This window comes from Rhinoraja longicauda, chromosome 26, assembly GCF_053455715.1.
Source record: "Rhinoraja longicauda isolate Sanriku21f chromosome 26, sRhiLon1.1, whole genome shotgun sequence".
In the NCBI taxonomy this organism is placed as follows: Eukaryota; Metazoa; Chordata; class Chondrichthyes; order Rajiformes; family Arhynchobatidae; genus Rhinoraja; species Rhinoraja longicauda.
In genome coordinates this window covers 19,789,739-19,807,837 of record NC_135978.1, presented here as the reverse complement: position 1 = coordinate 19,807,837, position 18,099 = coordinate 19,789,739, and the positions used below count along the sequence as shown (strand labels likewise).

The 18,099-nt window shown below is 47.2% G+C and overlaps 1 protein-coding gene across 5 annotated transcripts in view; it reads left to right on the top strand.

The window, feature by feature from the left end:
* camkk1a (calcium/calmodulin-dependent protein kinase kinase 1, alpha a) overlaps positions 1-18,099 on the top strand; it is a 141,875-nt gene that overhangs the window by 103,761 nt on the left and 20,015 nt on the right. For all 5 annotated transcript variants that reach the window (XM_078422034.1, XM_078422029.1, XM_078422031.1 and 2 more), the window contains exons 8-14: positions 1,713-1,734; positions 1,843-1,931; positions 5,139-5,338; positions 9,410-9,463; positions 12,864-12,937; positions 14,690-14,777; positions 17,670-17,798. In XM_078422034.1, coding sequence (XP_078278160.1) covers positions 1,713-1,734; positions 1,843-1,931; positions 5,139-5,338; positions 9,410-9,463; positions 12,864-12,937; positions 14,690-14,777; positions 17,670-17,798 — 656 coding nt within the window. The remainder of the gene's footprint in view (positions 1-1,712; positions 1,735-1,842; positions 1,932-5,138; positions 5,339-9,409; positions 9,464-12,863; positions 12,938-14,689; positions 14,778-17,669; positions 17,799-18,099) is intronic.

The window sequence follows — 18,099 nt, the reverse complement described above, 5'->3', positions numbered from 1 at the left end:
GCCTTGCCCTCCTGTAAGATTTTTTTCCAGCTGTGCTGTTTCCTCTCAATCAACCGATATTTCTTCTCCATCTCTGCTGACGTTAGCTCTCCGACTTTGGTTTCAGGACTGAGGTGGGTGGGAAGGGAGGTCAGTCCGTGGCCGCTCCGAGCTGCAAGCTCACCTCCACAGCCTCCAGCAGTGGGAGAGGAGCAGGGGCAAATGGCTGGACTTCCCCCTCTCGGGACTGAAGTGCTCTCAGTCCCAGCTTCCTGCCGGCGGGAGACATACCTGTGGTCCCACAGGGCAACAACCTCTCAGAGAGCCAGTCCCTGTCTGTTCACCCTCCTGTGCCGTCCACAGTGTCGGTCACTCTCTCGTGACATGGGTTAGTCCACAGAAAACCAGGCTACATCTCCAACACAACATGAAGGCAGTGCTACACTGTCTGAGGTGCCGTATTTCCACTCTGCTCTCTGCTCCCTGAGGTGCATGGATTCATCCTTGTGTAGGAAAATAACTGCAGATGCTGGTACAAATTGAAGGTATCACAAAATGCTGGAGTAACTCAGCAGGTCAGGCAGCATCTCTGGAGGGAAGGAATGTGGAGAAGGAGAGAGAGAATATTCCTACTCTCCAGAGATGCTGCCTGACCTGCTGAGTTACTCCAGCATTTTATGGATTCATCCTTTATCACTCAATAGGAGGAAAAACATGGGAGTTCCCACTTGGTGTCTCTGTCTATGATTTTATTTACGTTTCGGCATTGCTGGCAAAACCCTGTGCCGTTTTGAGACTTTCCCTCCTGCCTCCACTGTTGTTGTGTGGTGGGCCTTTGTTCCCCATTCTAGCGCATGGCCTTAGTGATCCTTAGTTTTGTGCGGGCTTGTGATGTGGGGAAAACTCTTAAAAGATGGGCAGGGATGTCCGGTGTGGAGAGCAGTCAGCAGAGCTGGCCTGCAAGGTCCCTGAGTGTGACGGGGCCTGGCTCAGACACCGAGAGCTGGTCAGAGCGAGTTTTCAGAAGAGGTTGCAGGTGTCAGTGAGGACTACCTTGTGTAGAGAGGACTGTACATCATTGTCATTACCAGAGGTGTTGATCAGAGGGTGGCTCCCAGGGCACATCGTGAGTTGGGTACCACCTCTTCTGTCAACATCTTACTCACTTCTCATCTGATTAGCACAGAGTTTTCTGATCAGCACAGTTTTCAGCTTGAGAATTTCTCCTGGCATTTCTGATCACTGAGCCTTGAGGGAATAGCAGCAGCAATTATGTGGGCGGAGGGATGTTTACTGAGATCCCAGTTTAGATCAGTCTCCCTGTTTTTTGCAGCTCTGTTTACGACTGCAAGAGATGTACCTGGCCCTTCAATGCAAAAAGCATTTTAGCGACTAGTGTTAACTTTCCCCAGAAACGTGCATCAAAGTGTTTAAGGCCATGCTCACACAACTTCTACAATGGCTATTTCCTCAGTGTAACGCAAATAAACTTCGGCATCAAAGCTTCCACGATACGCTTGAAGTTACAGGTTGGCTCCCGGCCATGTAGAGCAAAAGCAAGAGAGTAAAAATGTTTCGACAAATTGTGCACCAAGTTATTTTAAAGTGGAATAGATTCAAGTATTTGGAACTATATTTGTAGCCTTATTAACCCAGAATATATTGCCATATTTCTGTTTGATTTTTTTTTTAAACATTCATGTTCATTTTCTGTCCTTTTCTTGTGCTTGCAGTATTCGAGCTGATGAGCAAAGGGTAAGTTCTGTAGTGAATCATTAGTAAACGCGGCCCTTTTATAACGCTTGATTCTGCTGAGCTTCTAACTCCCCTCTTTCATACATCTTTTCTCTCCCACAATTTCAGCCCTGTGATGGAGGTGCCAGCGGACAACCCATTCTCGGAGAAACAGGCACATTTCTACTTCAGAGATATCATCTTGGGCATTGAATATTGTGAGTGTTAAACACCATGTTGCCATAGCAACTGCCTTCCACATAGTGATCACATTTTTGATATTAATCTCCCTTGCAGTACCTTTTGTTTTGTTACCCTGATGGTCATCTTGGAAAAAAATTGTATCCTGCTTAAAGTATTAAAAGTATTAAAGGAATATTTCCAAGAATAATTTTAGATAAATATCAGGAAAGATTTCTCAAAATAGCAATAGCAATAGCAAAAAGATGTGTGGCGGTCACTTGGAAAGATCACAATGAAATAAGAATTGCAAGATGGTATGCAGAAATGCGTAGTTGTATCCCATTAGAAAAAGCTACTTAGAGTCTGAGAAATAAATATGATTTCTTTTTGAAACTTTGGAACCCATTCACTTTAAAACTAGGATTAAGAATTGGAAATATTTAATTTCAGGATTGTTTTGATACCCCTAAAAAGAATTTAATAAGAAATTAGCCGGAAGTGTTTCCTTCTTGTCTCCAGGTTTCCTTCTTTCTTCTTTTTTTCCTTTTTTAATTTATTTTTTATTTTTTATCTTTCTTCTTCTCCTTTTTCCTCTTTTTTCTAACTGGGGGGTGGGGGGGGGTGGGGGGGGAGGGGGGTTGCGGGTGGGGAGATAATACAGAACAATACAAGTATAATCGAATTTAAAATGTATAATCGAATTTATAATGTAGGTACCATCGCGTACTATGAGTTCATACATGTATTTGTTTTGTTAAAATTTAAATAAAATTAATTAAAAAAAGTATTAAAAGTAACTTTTAGCTCCATTTTCAAGAAACAACTTTAAACCATTTGACTAGTTTGAACTATTTTCCAAAATGCAAAACAAGGGGGGAAAAAAATCTCGATGAGAAGTGTTTCATAATAGTGTTTTAAATGATCATTTTGTGATCGTTTCCATTTGGAGTAAAACTAATCGTGAAATGATCGTGTTGGAAGTTATGCTTGTGACTCCAGTGAGATTTCTGTAACAGGACTTCAGGAGATGATCTCATTCCTCACGCAATGCCCTGTCCGTACGTAGCTCGACTTAAAAACAGTTTCTTTCCCTGGGCCATAAGAACTGTGAATGGAAATACTTGACTTGATGTGACTCTCATTTTCGTTGCACTTTAAAAAAAAAAAAAACAGTATCTTAGGTGCAAAACTCATTTATTATTTATTAGTTTTTATTGTTTTTTATTGATATTGGTACTTGTTGTGTTGGTTCCTATGTTTGCGATTGTTTTTGAAAGATTTGCACTGTCGCACTGTTTCAGATGTAGCACTTCTAAATTTCGTTGTACTGTTCGTACAATGACATTAAAGGCATATTATTATTATTATTATTATTATTATTATTATTATTATTATTACCCCCGTAAATGTACCAGCCCTCCAACCCAATATGCAGAGCAAAGGGGAAGAGTGCAGAATATAGTTCTCAGCATTGTAGCGCACCATTTCCAGAGACAGAATCCAATATCTGCAATGGGATAGAGGTGAGTGCCATAGGATATGGAAGGATCATTTAGAAGCCTAATAACAAAAGGGAAGAAATTACAGATTGGGGATCATTTTTATACTCATTCGGAAGAGGCTGGGTGCTGAATCTTTTGCTTTATGGTCATTAGGATCGGAGTCTTTAACCAACACCCCGACCCCTCCATCTTCCTTCACTTTGATCTGTATCCCATTCCCTCCCCCCTCAATCTCTATCCCACTCCCACCCCCTCAATCTGAATCCTCTTCTCCTCAAACTGAGTCTCACACCTCTACCTCTCATTCTGGGATCTTATCGAAACGTATAAGATTATTAAGGGGTTGGACACGTTAGAGGCAGGAAACATGTTCCCAATGTTGGGGGAAGTCCAGAACAAGGGGGCACAGTTTAAGAATAAGGGGTAGGCCATTTAGAACGGAGATGAGGAAAAACTTTTTCAGTCAGAGAGTTGTGAATCTGTGGAATTCTCTGCCTCAGAAGGCAGTGGAGGCCAATTCTCTGAATGCATTCAAGAGAGAGCTAGATAGAGCACTTTAGGATAGCGGAGTCAGGGGGTATGGAGAGAAGGCAGGAACGGGGTACTGATTGAGTATGATCAGCCATGATCACATTGAATGGCGGTGCTGGCTCGAAGGGCCGAATGGTCTACTCCTATTGTCTATTGTCTATTGTCTATTGCCTATTCAACATTCCACTCCCACTTTCCCCTGATCTCTCACTCCCCCATTCTCTGAACTCCAATCTGTAGGAATTCCCTGTAGGAATATCGGAGAGAAACCTCATTGCCATCTCTATGTCATGAGGTTGAAGTTAGCCTAATCACCTGGAATTGTTGAGGGTCATGGAGTTAAACAGCTCCGATTCAGTTTCGTGGGCCCCAGGTTGCTCTGACCATCAAGTCAAGTCAAGTCATGTTTATTTGTCACACACACATACACGATGTGTAGTGAAATGAAAGTGGCAATGCCTGCGGATTGTGCACAGAAAAGAATTACAGTTACAGCATATAAATAAAGTTAATAAGTTACTATAGTGTAGACAAAAATTTAGTCTCTGGAGTTATAAAAGTTGACAGTCCTGATGGCCTGTGGGAAGAAACTCTGTCTCATCCTCTCCGTTTTCACAGCGTGACAGCGGAGGCGTTTGCCTGATCGTAGCATCTGGAACAGTCCGTTACTGGGGTGGCAGGGGTCCCTCATGATCTTGCTTGCTCTGGATCTGCACCTCCTGATGTATAGGTCCTGCAGGGGGACGAGTGTAGTTCCTATGGTGCGTTCTGCCATGCGTGTGAATAAAGTAAACCCGTTTTATTCTTCCCACAATCCCCATTAATTCTCCCCACCACATATTCCACCAACTACCAATGAACCGGCCGACCATCTGACTGTGTGATGTGGGAGGAAATGGGAGAATCTGGATCACAGGGAGAACCTGCAAATTTCACACAATCAGGATCTGGAGGTCAAGATTGGGTCTGCGTCTTTGGAGCTGTGGGGCAGCAACACTACCCGCCGCGCCACTCGTCTGCCCTGTATCACGTGAGGTGCCGATCACGAGCATGGCTGTGGCCTCTCTCCTGTGTCATTGCCCCGTCCACCTCTACCACCGCTGGCCGCACAGTGTGAAGCGGAACCAAAAATGGGCCTCGGTTTATACCTCGTTTATGTGTGTGTGTGTGCTGGCGAGGTGAAGTGATTGAATCTTTCACTTTCCCTAGTACACTACCAGAAGATCATCCACCGAGACATCAAGCCCTCAAACCTGCTGCTGGGGGACGATGGTCACATTAAGATTGCCGACTTCGGAGTGAGCAACCAGTTTGAAGGGAACGATGCCTTGTTGTCCAGCACGGCGGGAACCCCAGCGTTCATGGCGCCGGAGATGCTGTCCGAAGCCCGGAAGAGCTTTCACGGGAAGGTAGGTGGATGAGCCTCCATGTCCCAAAGGATGGAAGCCCCTTGTGCAAGGAAAGCTGGTTGGTGATTTCCACCGCTACACTCATTCACTTCCAATCAGCCTCGTGCTCTGAACGGCAATATTTAAAATTCTGAATAATAAAATAATCCACCCTTTCTTATCTCTGTAACCTCTCTGCGGCCCCTATACCCTTCCTTGTTTCTGTAACCCCCTTCCAGTCGCAATATCCCACCTTATCTTTATAACTGTTTCCGGTCCCTACAACCCCTCCCCCCCCCCCCCCCCCCCCCCTCTTTCTATAATCTCCTCTGGGCCTCATCCCCATCCACATCTCTGTCATCCCTCTAGTCCCTAAATCCCTGTCTATCTCTGTAACCATTCTCAGCCCCAACACCTCATCCTATCATTGTAACCTGTCGGTTTTCCTCAGGGAAGGGAGGATGTGACTTCTGAGGCAAGGAGTCAGATGCAGTGGTCGGACTGATAGCGATGTGTGGGTGAAGAAAGACAGGGTATGAGAGGCCTGTCTCCTGCCATGGGGGGGGGGGCAGAGAGATTTGTAGTGGAGAGGTGGGTGGGGGGCACATGGATGGTCTTCAAGGATGCGTTAAATGTGGATAATGTCTGTTGAATTGAGAGACATTGCTCAATCAATCTCTTTATGGGTCAATCCCTCCTTTGGGATAAAGATTGCCTTGCGTTTGGTGTGACATTAGATTTATTTCAAGGGTCAGCAGACAGAATGGATAGATTCCCAATGCAAAGTGTTCAGGCCAAACCCTGGATTGAAGCTGGAGGCTGTGGATTAAAGTTGCCTCCTTCTGACTGGATTGTGGGCAGATACTCCACATTTGCTTATTTTCCCACGTTCGTGTGTTTATGAGTCAGGGTTGGCACGGTGGAGCAGTAGGCAGAGGGTTTGGGATGGGAGGGTGGAAGATGCCGAGAAAAGGGATTGGGTTAATGCCACCCATGAACCAGAACATCAGGTGTGTAACAACTGTGTGAGCACAGCTACTGACGGTAACACCTTGTTCATCTTGACTTGACTGGACCGAAAATATCAATGCACTGTCCAAAAAGGTGCAGGGGGCACTCCTAAGGACCTTCGACAACTCTGTGGTGGCATCAGCCACTTTCTATGGAGTGGTCTGCTGGAGCAGCAGCATCTCAGCAGCGGAGGAGAAGAGACTTGACAAGCTGGTCAGGAAGGCCAGCTCTGTCCTGGGTTGCCCCCTCGACTCAGTACAGGCGGTGGGAGAGAGGAGGATGATGGCAAAGCTAACATCGCTGCTGGACAACGACTCCCACCCCATGCAGGACACCGTCACTGCACTGAGCAACTCCTTCAGTGACAGACTCCTTCACCCCAAGTGCGTGAAGGAGAGATATAGGAGGTCCTTCCTTCCCGCTGCTGTGAGACTGCACAACCAGCACTGCTCCCAGCAGACGGGTCAACTGACCAGTCAACAGTAACAGTAAAGAAAAAACACAGTAAATGATGACAATTATTCTTATCATATATCATATCATATATATACAGCCGGAAACAGGCCTTTTCGGCCCTCCAAGTCCGTGCCGCCCAGTGATCCCCATACATTAACACTATCCTACACCCACTAGGGACAATTTTTACATTTACCCAGCCAATTAACCTACATACCTGTACGTCTTTGGAGTGTGGGAGGAAACCGAAGATCTCGGAGAAAACCCACGCAGGTCACGGGGAGAACGTACAAACTCCTTACAGTGCAGCACCCGTAGTCAGGATCGAACCTGAGTCTCCGGCGCTGCATTCGCTGTAATTCGCTGTAAAGCAGCAACTCTACCGCTGCGCTACCGTGCCGCCCTATCTTTATTTTTATTTATATTGAATGTCTCTTGCTATCCACTTTGCTGCTGTAACACTGCAAATTTCCCCGGTGTGGGACAAATAAAGGAATACTAGACCAAGTGGACCCGTTGGGCCCATTCCTCGTAGACCGTCAAAATAGGCCCTCACCTCTCCTCCACCATTACACTGAGCACCGGCTCACCACAGGGCTGTGTGTTGAGCCCCATCCTTTACTCCCTCTACACTCACGACTGCGCCCCCACCCATCCCACCAACACCATCATCAAGTTCGCGGATGACACGACTGTGGTTGGACTCATCTCAGAAGGAGATGAGACAGCCTATAGGGATGAAATCCAAAGGCTGGCAGCATGGTGTTCAGTGAACAATCTGGTCCTGAACTCCTCCAAAACAAAGGAACTTATAATTGACTTTAGAAAAACCAGTGGAGATTACGACCCACTCTACATCAATGGGGTCTGTGTGGAAAGGGTACCAGCTTTCAGGTTCCTGGGTACGCACATCGCAGAGGATCTTACCTGGTCTACCAACACCATCACCACAGTAAAGAAGGCACAGCAGAGACTCCACTTCCTGAGGATCCTCAGGAAAACCAACTTGCAGGAGAAGCTCATGTTGTCCTTCTATCGCTGCTCCATCGAGAGTGTGCTGGCATACTGTATAACCACATGGTATGCCAGCTGCTCAGAAAAGGACAGGAAGGCCCTTCAGAGGGTTATCACGACGGCCCAGAAGATCATCGGCTGCTCACTGCCCTCCCTGGAGCACCTGTTCAGCCTACGCTGCCTCAGTAGAGCAGGCAAAATAATAAAAGATCCATCCCACCCCGGCCACCGTCTGTTTGTTCATCTGCCCTCTGGTCGACGTTTCAGGTCGATCAAATCCCGAACAAACAGACTTAAGAACAGTTTTTACCCCAGGGCCATACGAGAACTGAACACTACCTTTGCACTAGGCAACACCGTTAAAAAATCTTGTACTTAATATAATTGTATTTAATTGTATTTATGTATTTATTTGTTTTTGCATTTATTGCATATATGTTTGTACGCACCGTCAGGATTGGCTATTTTTTAATTTCGTTGTACTCGTTGCAATGACAATAAATGAATATTATTATTATTATTATTATTATTAGAGGGGGAACAGGGAAGGGGAGAGGGTGTCGTCACTGAGTGAACCCTGGACTCAACGCCTCTCCTGTATTGGTGTAGCACCCTCAACCCCCCCACTCAATCCCCCTTATCCGCCCCTCCTCCCCCACTGATCCACTCCATTCCCCCTACCCCCACTTGTCCCTCCCCTGCCCCCACCCCCACTCCCCCAGCCCTGCCTCCACCCCCATTCCCCCCTCCACACCCCTATTCCCTCCTCTTCTGACCCCCACCTCCCTCCCCTCCTCCCACCCCCACTCTCTCTCCTACCCACCCCCACTCTCTCCTTCCCCCCACTGTCCCCTTCCCCCCCACCCCCACTGTTCCCCCCCACCCCCACCCCCACTGCCCCCTCCCCCACCATATCCTCCCCCCTCCCCCACTCTCCGCACCCCACTCTCCCCTCCCCACCCCCACTTTCCCCGACCCCCTCCCCCTACACCCACTCTCCACAACCCCCCCCACCCCCACTCTCCCTCTCCTCCCCCCACCCCCACTCCCCCCCTACCTCCACCCACTCGGCCGCCACGCCCACACCCCTCCATGGAGCCGTTGACTGCGAAAGGCACTTACCAATGGGGTGGGGGAAGTCCCCACCCCAATCCCCGGCGAGAGGCGAGGGGAGAGGGGGGAGGTGCGAGGTGCGAGGGGAGAGGCGAGGAGAGGGGCCGAGGGAACGACTGAGCGCGGGCGGGCGTCGGCACTGCCGGCGGCCATCTTGTTTTAGCGAGCGAGGAGCAAATGAAGTCGAACGTGGAGCATTGTGACGTCAGGAAATGGGTTAGAAAGTGAATTTTTAAACTTTAATATGTCTGTAGCTTTAAAAATGTAGCTTCAATTTGAATTAGAGTTGTTACATAATATGCCCAGGATAACGGTGAGTAACGTGGCGCAGAAATTGTGGCGATACGGTGTGCCGTTTTGGCTGTGCGAAGCACCAAAATTATGGTGTTCACAAACACACATACACACGGACAGAGAGTTATAGTAATATATATATATATATAGATATAGATATAGATATTATATTATTATTATTATTATTATTATCTTGTGTTTCAGGCTCTGGATGTCTGGGCTATTGGAGTGACCTTGTACTGCCTGGTCTATGGCAAGGTAGGTCAAGAACTCGCAGGGTAAACTGTCCCAGGTTCTGGGATAGTTTCTTCCCAGCTGTTATCAGTCAATAGAACCGTCCTTTCACCAACTAGAGAATGGTCCTAACCTCCCATCTACCCCACTGGAGACCTTCAAACTACCTTTAATCGAGCTTTACTGGATTTTATCCTGCACTAAACATTGTTCTCTTTATTCTATATCTATATACTGTGGACGGCTTGATTGTGATCATGTATAGTCCTTTCGTTGACTGGATAGCACACAACTAAAAGCTTTTCACTGTACCTCGGTACGTATGACAATAATAAACAAAACTAAACTCGGTGGTAACCAGTAATGTTAGGCTGTGAATCACTTACTGCTTTCCACTGTGGTCATGGGGTTTTGTACATGTGAATTCTCTCTGGCTGGCTTGTGCCAGGATTATATCTTAAATCAGAGCAAGAATTACATTTATCACAGGTGACCTCCCATTGAAGATTCTGCTCAGAATGCAAAAACACCAGGCAAACTTCAGTGTAAGAAAATAACTGCAGATGCTGGTACAAATCGAAGGTATTTATTCACAAAATGCTGGAGTAACTCAGCAGGTCAACGTCAGTGGTCACATTGGCTGTGGGAGAGAGGAAGACATCAGCAGACTGGTTAAGTGACAAAATAGTAGCAAAGGGGAAGTGTGAGATACTGCTTTGGGGAGAGCAAAGAAGGAAATGGAAAATAGGGTATGTGTAGAGCATTAAGCAGAGGGAACATTGAGAGAGTATTTCCACTGATTCATCCGCGTAACCAGGACTGGTACATGCAGTGGTTCAGGAGGCAGAAGGGATACTTGCTGTTATTGACTGAAGGTTGGGGAAGTCACACTCTCGTTCGGCCACAGCTAGAAGTCTGCCTACAGGTGAGATCACCACTCGACAGGCAGGATGTGCCAGCGGGAGAGAGGGTGGCGAGGAGGTCTGCAGGGAGGGGGTGCCGAGGAAGGGCGGCACAACGCCAGAGACCCGGGTTTAATCCTGACTACGGTCACTGTATGGACGGAGTTCGCACATTCTACCTGTGACCGTGTAGATTTTCTCCGGGTGACAACAGACAATAGGTGCAGGAATAGACCATTCGGCCCTTCGAGCCAGCACCGCCATTCAATGTGATCATGGCTCCGGTTTTCTCCCACGTCCCAAAGGCGTGCAGGTTTGAAGGCTAATTGGCTTCAGTTAAAATTGTAAATTATCCCTAGCATGCAGGTGTCACTGAGCCTGAGGATCATCTAGATCCTTCTCTCCCGAGATGCTGCCTGACCTGCTGAGTTACTCCAGCATTTTGTGAATAAATACCTTTGAGTTGTACCAGCATCTGCAGTTATTTTCTTACACTACCTAGAATGTAGGATAGTGCTAGTGTTCAGTTTAGTTTATTAGTTGAGTTTATTGTCACGTGTACAGTGGAAAGCTTTTGTTGTGTGTTATCCAGTCAGCGGAAAGACATTACTTGATTACAATCAAGCTATTTACAGTGTATAGATATATGATAAGGGAATAACGTTTAGTGCAAGGTAAAGCCAGCAAAGTCCGAACAAGGATAGTCCGAGGGTCATCAATGAGGTAGATAGTAGTTCAGGACTGCTCTCTGGTTGTGGTCGGATGATGTAGTGTACGGGGTGATCACTGGTCAATGTGGACTCGGTGGGCCGAAGGGCCTGTTTCTGAGCTGTATTTCTAAAGCCTACAGGGCTGGGCCAGGCGGAAGAGTCAAGGTCTTGGGGAGAAGTGGTTGGAGCTGGAATGGTTTCCTTCGGAGTAAAGGTGAGATTTGATTAAATTGTGGTCAGAGGGTCAGTTAGTCAAAATCTAAAATAAATTAATATCTGAAAACAAACAGCTAGAGGACTTAGCAGGCTGTGAACTTAACTTGACCCGCTGGGTTAAAGTCATAGAGTCATACATAGAGGCACAGAAACAGGCCATTGGGCCCAACCTATCCATGCTGGCCAAGATGCCCCACTTAAGTTGGTCCCAATTGGCTGTGCTTAGCTCGCATCCTTCTAAACCTTTCCCATCCATGTATCTGTCCAAATGTCCCAGGAATGTGTCGTTGTACCTGCCCCATCCACTTCCTCTGGCAGTTTGTCCAGAAGTTTGTTTTTTGCTCACGTTTCCAGCATCTACAGGCTCTAATGTCTCCAAGTTAACATCAACGGGTGGGAGGGGGAGTGAGTTGGCAATTTTTCAAAATGTTCATTTGCTTTGAAAGGCCAGATGACAACTGTGCCTCTGGCACTGGTCCTAGCAGAATGTGTTGGCCAACACTTAAAACAACCAGCGAGACTCTGCTGTATTATTAAATGAGGGAACAAAGATTGGCTTCTTCTTACTTGTTAGGACCATAAACTAGCCTAGTGGGCGGCACGGTAGCGCAGCGGTAGAGTTGCTGCTTTACAGCGAATGCAGCGCCGGAGACTCAGGTTCGATCCTGACTACGGGTGCTGCACTGTAAGGAGTTTGTACGTTCTCCCCGTGAACCTGCGTGGGTTTTCTCCGAGATCTTCGGTTTCCTCCCACACTCCAAAGACGTACAGGTATGTAGGTTAATTGACTGGGTAAATGTAAAAATTGTCCCTAGTGGGTGTAGGATAGTGTTAATGTACGGGGATCGCTGGGCGGCACGGACTTGGAGGGCCGAAAAGGCCTGTTTCCGGCTGTATATATATGATATGATATGATATGATAGTAAATTCTAGCTCCATGTCCTCATTTACAGGACTGAAAACATCTGTATGGACAGAGATAAATGATGTTATGCGTGAGTGGCTTCGTGAAGTGGTTTTGCATTGTCAGTCTGGGCCTTCCTCAGTAGAAAGGCTGTGGTTTGGGCTACTCCACTGTCACCGATGCTTCATTCCTCCTCACTCTCTCTGGCAGTGTTAGCTGCTCCTTGGCCCGCTGCTGCCCTCCGCATTGCAGCCCTGTGGCACATTACCCGGAGGTCAGCAGTCCTTCAGTGCACCTTGGAACTGCTGGTCGCTGAGACTAAACCAGTGGAGAATGGTCGGAAACTCTTGCTGTCAACCTGCAGTCCAATCCATTCCAGCTGCAAAATCAATGTTGCAAATTGATGGCAGTGTACAGTGAACTGTACAGTTAGTGGGGTGCAACCATTTACTGCACTGTTCTTTCAGTCTTTTGTACTGCCTCAATGTGATCTACCATTCTTGCACACGTGTACTTGAGTATGATTGTGTCCATGTATATAGGAAGATTTTCACTGAACTGTTTGCAAAAGAGGAATTTCACTGTGCACTTGGTAAATGTGATAATAATGTACCATTGAGTCAGGCAATGTGCTTTGCACTGAATGGAACACTGGATGATGGCAATTACTCTGCTTTGTGTCTTTTCTGCAGTGTCCGTTTATGGATGACTACATCCTAGCACTTCATACCAAGATCAGAAACCGGCCTGTTGAGTTCCCAGAACGGTAGGTAGCACTGAAGGAAAGCAGCCGTGTCATTCATTCAATCCACTCCTTCCAACCTGGCAAGTGTCTCCTTCACTCACGGCGTGGAACTCACTGGGAACCAGGGGGCCCAAGGGTTGAACTTGCTTCGGCAATGGTAGGGCTTGGAGTGTGTTGCGGAGCAGAGCAATCCAGGAGTACAGGTGTGCAGCTCCCTAAACGTGTTGTCACAGGGTGGGTAGACACGGTAGTGAAAAGGCATCTGGCATTCTTCTTTCCATCAGTAAGGGTATCGAATACAGGGAAAAGGACTCTGAGCACTGGAGGTCAGGTGACGTTTTGGGCCTAGGTTAATTCCCGGAATGGCGGGACTGTCATATGTTGAAAGACATGGAGCGACTAGGCTTGTATACACTGGAATTTATGAGAGGAGATCTTATCGAAACGTATAAGATTATTAAGGGGTTGGACACGTTAGAGGCAGGAAACATGTTCCCAATGTTGGGGGAGTCCAGAACAAGGGGCCACAGTTTAAGAATAAGGGGTAGGCCATTTAGAACCAAGATGAGGAAAAACTTTTTCAGACAGAGAGTTGTGAATCTGTGGAATTCTCTGCCTCAGAAGGCAGTGGAGGCCAATTCTCTGAATGCATTCAAGAGAGAGCTAGATAGAGCTCTTAAGGATAGCGGAGTCAGGGGGTACGGGGAGAAGGCAGGAACGGGGTACTGATTGAGAATGATCAGCCATGATCACATTGAATGGCGGTGCTGGCTCGAAGGGTCGAATGGCCTCCTCCTGCACCTATTGTCTATTGTCTATTGTCTTCAGTCTGAACTCTCCGTGTTCTCCAGAGATGCAGCCTGATCTGCTGAGTTACTCCAGCACTTTGTGTCCTTGTATGTTAACAGGGAACTGCAGTTCCTTGGTTCTACTAGTGAAAAGGGCATTTGGCACTCTTCCTTTAATTAGTAAGAGTATTGAGTACAGAAGTTGGAATGACATTCCACAGCTGTACAAGGCATTGGCCAGACCACGTGGGGCGAACTGTGTGCAGGTCTGGGTGGGAAGGTTTCCATTAAGCTGGAAAGGGTGCAGGAAAGTTTCACCAGCATGAGTTGTAAGGAGAGGCTGGATCGGCGGGGATTTTTTACACTGGAACATAGGAGGCTGAGGGGTGAACTTACAAAGACATATAAAATCATGGGGGGCATAGATAAGGTGGATGATCATAGTCTTTTCCCAGGGTTGATTAGTCCTGAACGAGAGGGAATGTAAAAGATGAGAGATGGCGGCCTGAGGAATAATTTCTTCATGCAATGGGTGGTGGCTACGGGGAATGAAGTGCCAGGAGACGTGGTAGAGGCAGCAATTAAAAGACATTTGGACAAGTTTGTGAATGGGAAAGGCTTAGAGAGATTTGGGCCAAATGCAGGCAAATGGGCCTCGGTCATTTATAAAAGCTGGTGGGCATGGACAAGATGGGCCGAAGGACCTAATCCGTGATGTATTATCATGTGTCTCGATGAGGGACATACTCTTAAAGTTCGAGTAGCGATTCACACATAAGTCAGGTACATTGGACGCTGGGAGACTTCAGAAGGGGTAAAAGGCGACAGGGATAGACTTTTGAATAAGTGACTAGAAGGATGTGGAGCTACGGTGATAAAGAGCTCCAAGGATGTTCCCAGTGTCTGACTAGATAGTTGATTTGATGAAACTATTTATGTATTTCTGTTCTGTCCACCATTGTCATTCTGAACCTATCTGTCCCAGACCAGAAATCATTGAGGAACTGAAGAACCTGCTTCTCCAGATGTTGGATAAAAACCCTGACACGAGAATTACAATTCCTCAGATAAAGGTAGGACGTAACAGTACAATTATAACAATTATAAGTTTAAAACATTCTGGACTGTGTCCTTTGGTACCAAATGTTTAGACGCTACTCATTCAATTACATTAGAGTGTCAGTGAGATGCAGGGTAAAAAATCAAAAGTACCATTTAGACGATATGTAGGAAGCACAGAAAGAGAAGAAGGGCGGTGGCGCAGCGGTAGAGTTGCTGCCTTATACCGAATGCAGCGCCGGAGACCCGGGTTCAATCCCGACTACGGGTGCTGTCTGTACAGAGTTTGTACGTTCTCCCCGTGACCTGAGTGCGTTTTCTCCGAGATCTTCGGTTTCCTCCCACACACCAAAGATGTACACGTTTGTTGGTTAATTGGCTTGGTAAATGTAAAAAAAAATTGTCCCTAGTGTGTGTAGGATAGTGTTAATGTGCGGGGAGCGCTGGTCGGCGAGGACCCGGTGGGCCGCAGTGCCTGTTTCTGCGCTGTATCTCTAAACTAAACTAAACTAAACCAAGAAATGGAGGTGATGCATCACTGTTATTAAACGATGATATTGTAAAGGATCTTGGGACTGTGTGCAATTAGAATCAGTTGGATGGAATTAATAAGAAGCGGAGAACAGAAAAGTTTGGTTGGAGAAGTTTGTGGGCTGCTGAATAATGGCTTTGATGCAGGGAACAGTATAATCAGAGGTACATATGATGAGGATTTTCATCATTGTACAGATTGGCTCAGTGTCAACAATTCAGAAAATGAATTCTAAGGTGGCACGGTGGCGCAACGGTAGAGTTGCTGCCTTACAATGCCAGAGACCCGGGCTCCATTCTCATATCATATCATATCATATCATATATATACAGCCGGAAACAGGCCTTTTCGGCCCACCAAGTCCGTGCCGCCCAGCGATCCCCGTACATTAACACTATCCTACACCCACTAGGGACAATTTTTTTTTATAACATTTTTACCCAGCCAATTAACCTACATACCTGTACGTCTTTGGAGTGTGGGAGGAAACCGAAGATCTCGGAGAAAACCCACGCAGGTCACGGGGAGAACGTACAAACTCCTTACAGTGCAGCACCCGTAGTCAGGATCGAACCTGAGTCTCCGGCGCTGCATTCGCTGTAAAGCAGCAACTCTACCGCTGCGCTACCGTGCTGCCCTCATCTCAGTTTTAAATGGCCTCCCCTTTATTCTAAGACTGTGGCCCCTGGTTCTGGACTCGCCCAACATTGGGAAATTTTTTCCTTCATCTAGCTTGTCCAGTCCTTTTATAATTTTATATGTTTCTATAAGATCCCCTCTCATCCTTCTAAACTCCAGTGAATACAAGCCTAGTCGTTTCAATCTTTCCTCATATGTCAGTCCTGCCATCCCAGGGTTCAATCTCGTGAACCTTCGCTGCACTGCCTCAATTACAAGGATGTCCTTCCTCACTGTTGTAAAGGGAGCTGTAGGAAATGGCTGAACATATCTCCTCGAAGGGCCCGTGTTACCTGTGATGAGAGGGTGCGGACCAAGTGAGGCAAAGAAGGTTCAGGACAGCTCATGGCCATCCTACAGGGTCCTGGAAGGGAGCTGCCATGGCGGCGGCCATTGGGCATTTGCTAGATAGGAGCAAGCACGCATGCAGGAGGCCCTGAGTGTAGGTGCAGAGATGTATGGGGGTGGCAGTGAGGGAATAACATGAGGGAAGCCCTGGACAGAGGCACATGGGGCCCACAGAGAAACGTGAACCATCCCATGGGTTGTCTGACTCCGGATGAACTTGCTTTTGTCTTTGCCGGCTGTGACCTCCCCAAATGGATGGCCATTTGCGGCAGAGTTAAAAGCATTGTTGGGGTTTGATGATATCATTGTATCCTGAGCTGCATATTTAAAGGACAGCCCTGTTACCTGTGCTGAGAACACACTTTGGATGAATGTGCAGGTGCATGGGCAGTCCTTGCAGTTTCCATTACAAAAGCCCCATAATCATCAAACACAGCTCACTTACAACGGCCACCATTCTGATCGTGTTCAGGACCGTTGACACCAAAGGGCGGCACAGTGGAGCTGCTGCCTCGCTGTGCCAGGGACCCTGGCTCCATCCTGATCTGAGATGCCAGAAGCGTGGAGTTGCATGTCCTCCCTGTGACCATGCGGGTTCCTCCGGGTGCTCCGGTTTCATCCCACCTCAAAGGTTAATTGGCGGCTGTAAATTGCCCCAAGTGTGTCGAAGGGAGATCCTTTGAGAATATAAACCAACAGGGAAATGGAAAACACAAAACACATATGGGGCATTGTGTTATAGTGAACAATACTGCCACTAATAGTCCGTGATGCCCCTAGTTTGCTGGAATATGGGGGGAATGTTGGGAGAATAAAATGGGATTGGTGTGAGTGGGTGGCTGCCAGTCGCTGTTGACTGATGGGTTGAAGGTCCCTCTCTTTGACTCAGACTCCATGAAGTGGATTATTTATTCCTAGAAACGGCAAGGGTTTTGGAATAAGCAGCTGCTGGGATGTAAGACCATAAGACATAGGAGCAGAATTAGGCCATTCGGTCCTTCGAGTCTATTCCACCATTCGATCATGGTGATCTAGTTTTCCCTCTCATTACCATTCTCCTGCCTTCTTCCCATAACCTTTGATGCCTTTGCTAATCAAGAATCTATCAATCTCCGCTATAAAAATACCCAATGCCTTGGCCTCCACAGCTGTCTAGGGCAATTAGTTTCACAGATTCACCGCCCTCTGGCTAAAGAAATTTCTCTTCATTTCCATTCCAAAGGTACTTCCTTTTATTCTGAGGCTCTGTCCTCTGGTTCTAGACTCTCCCACTGCTGGAAATATCCTGTCCATGTCCGCTCTATCTAGGCCCTTCATTATTCGTAGTAATGCTGGTTTCTGTGCGCAGGACCATCCGTGGGTGACGAGGAATGGGACGGAGCCACTCCCACTGGAGGAGGAGCATTGCATTGAGGTGGAGGTCACTGAGGAGGAGGTGATGAACTCTGTCAAGTTGATCTCCAGCCTCTCCACTGTGGTAAGAAGCCCCTTTATCTTTCTTCTTCTTCTTCTTCTGTCGTATGTCTTTTAGACCTGCAGCTCCGTTGAGGCGAGCCAGGACAACGTGTCATCGTCCAGGTCAATCAGACCTCGTTCACCATTCGGCGGCCGGTATTTGGGGCAATGGGTGACTGTGCTCCACTGTCTGTGTTGGGTCCCCACACTCGCAGAAGGCACTGTCCACGAGACCCCACCCCAGACGAGAAGCAGCCACGCTGGCCCTTTCTCGAATGGCACAGACTAGTGATCTCCACCTTCTCCATCAGATCGTCACAGAG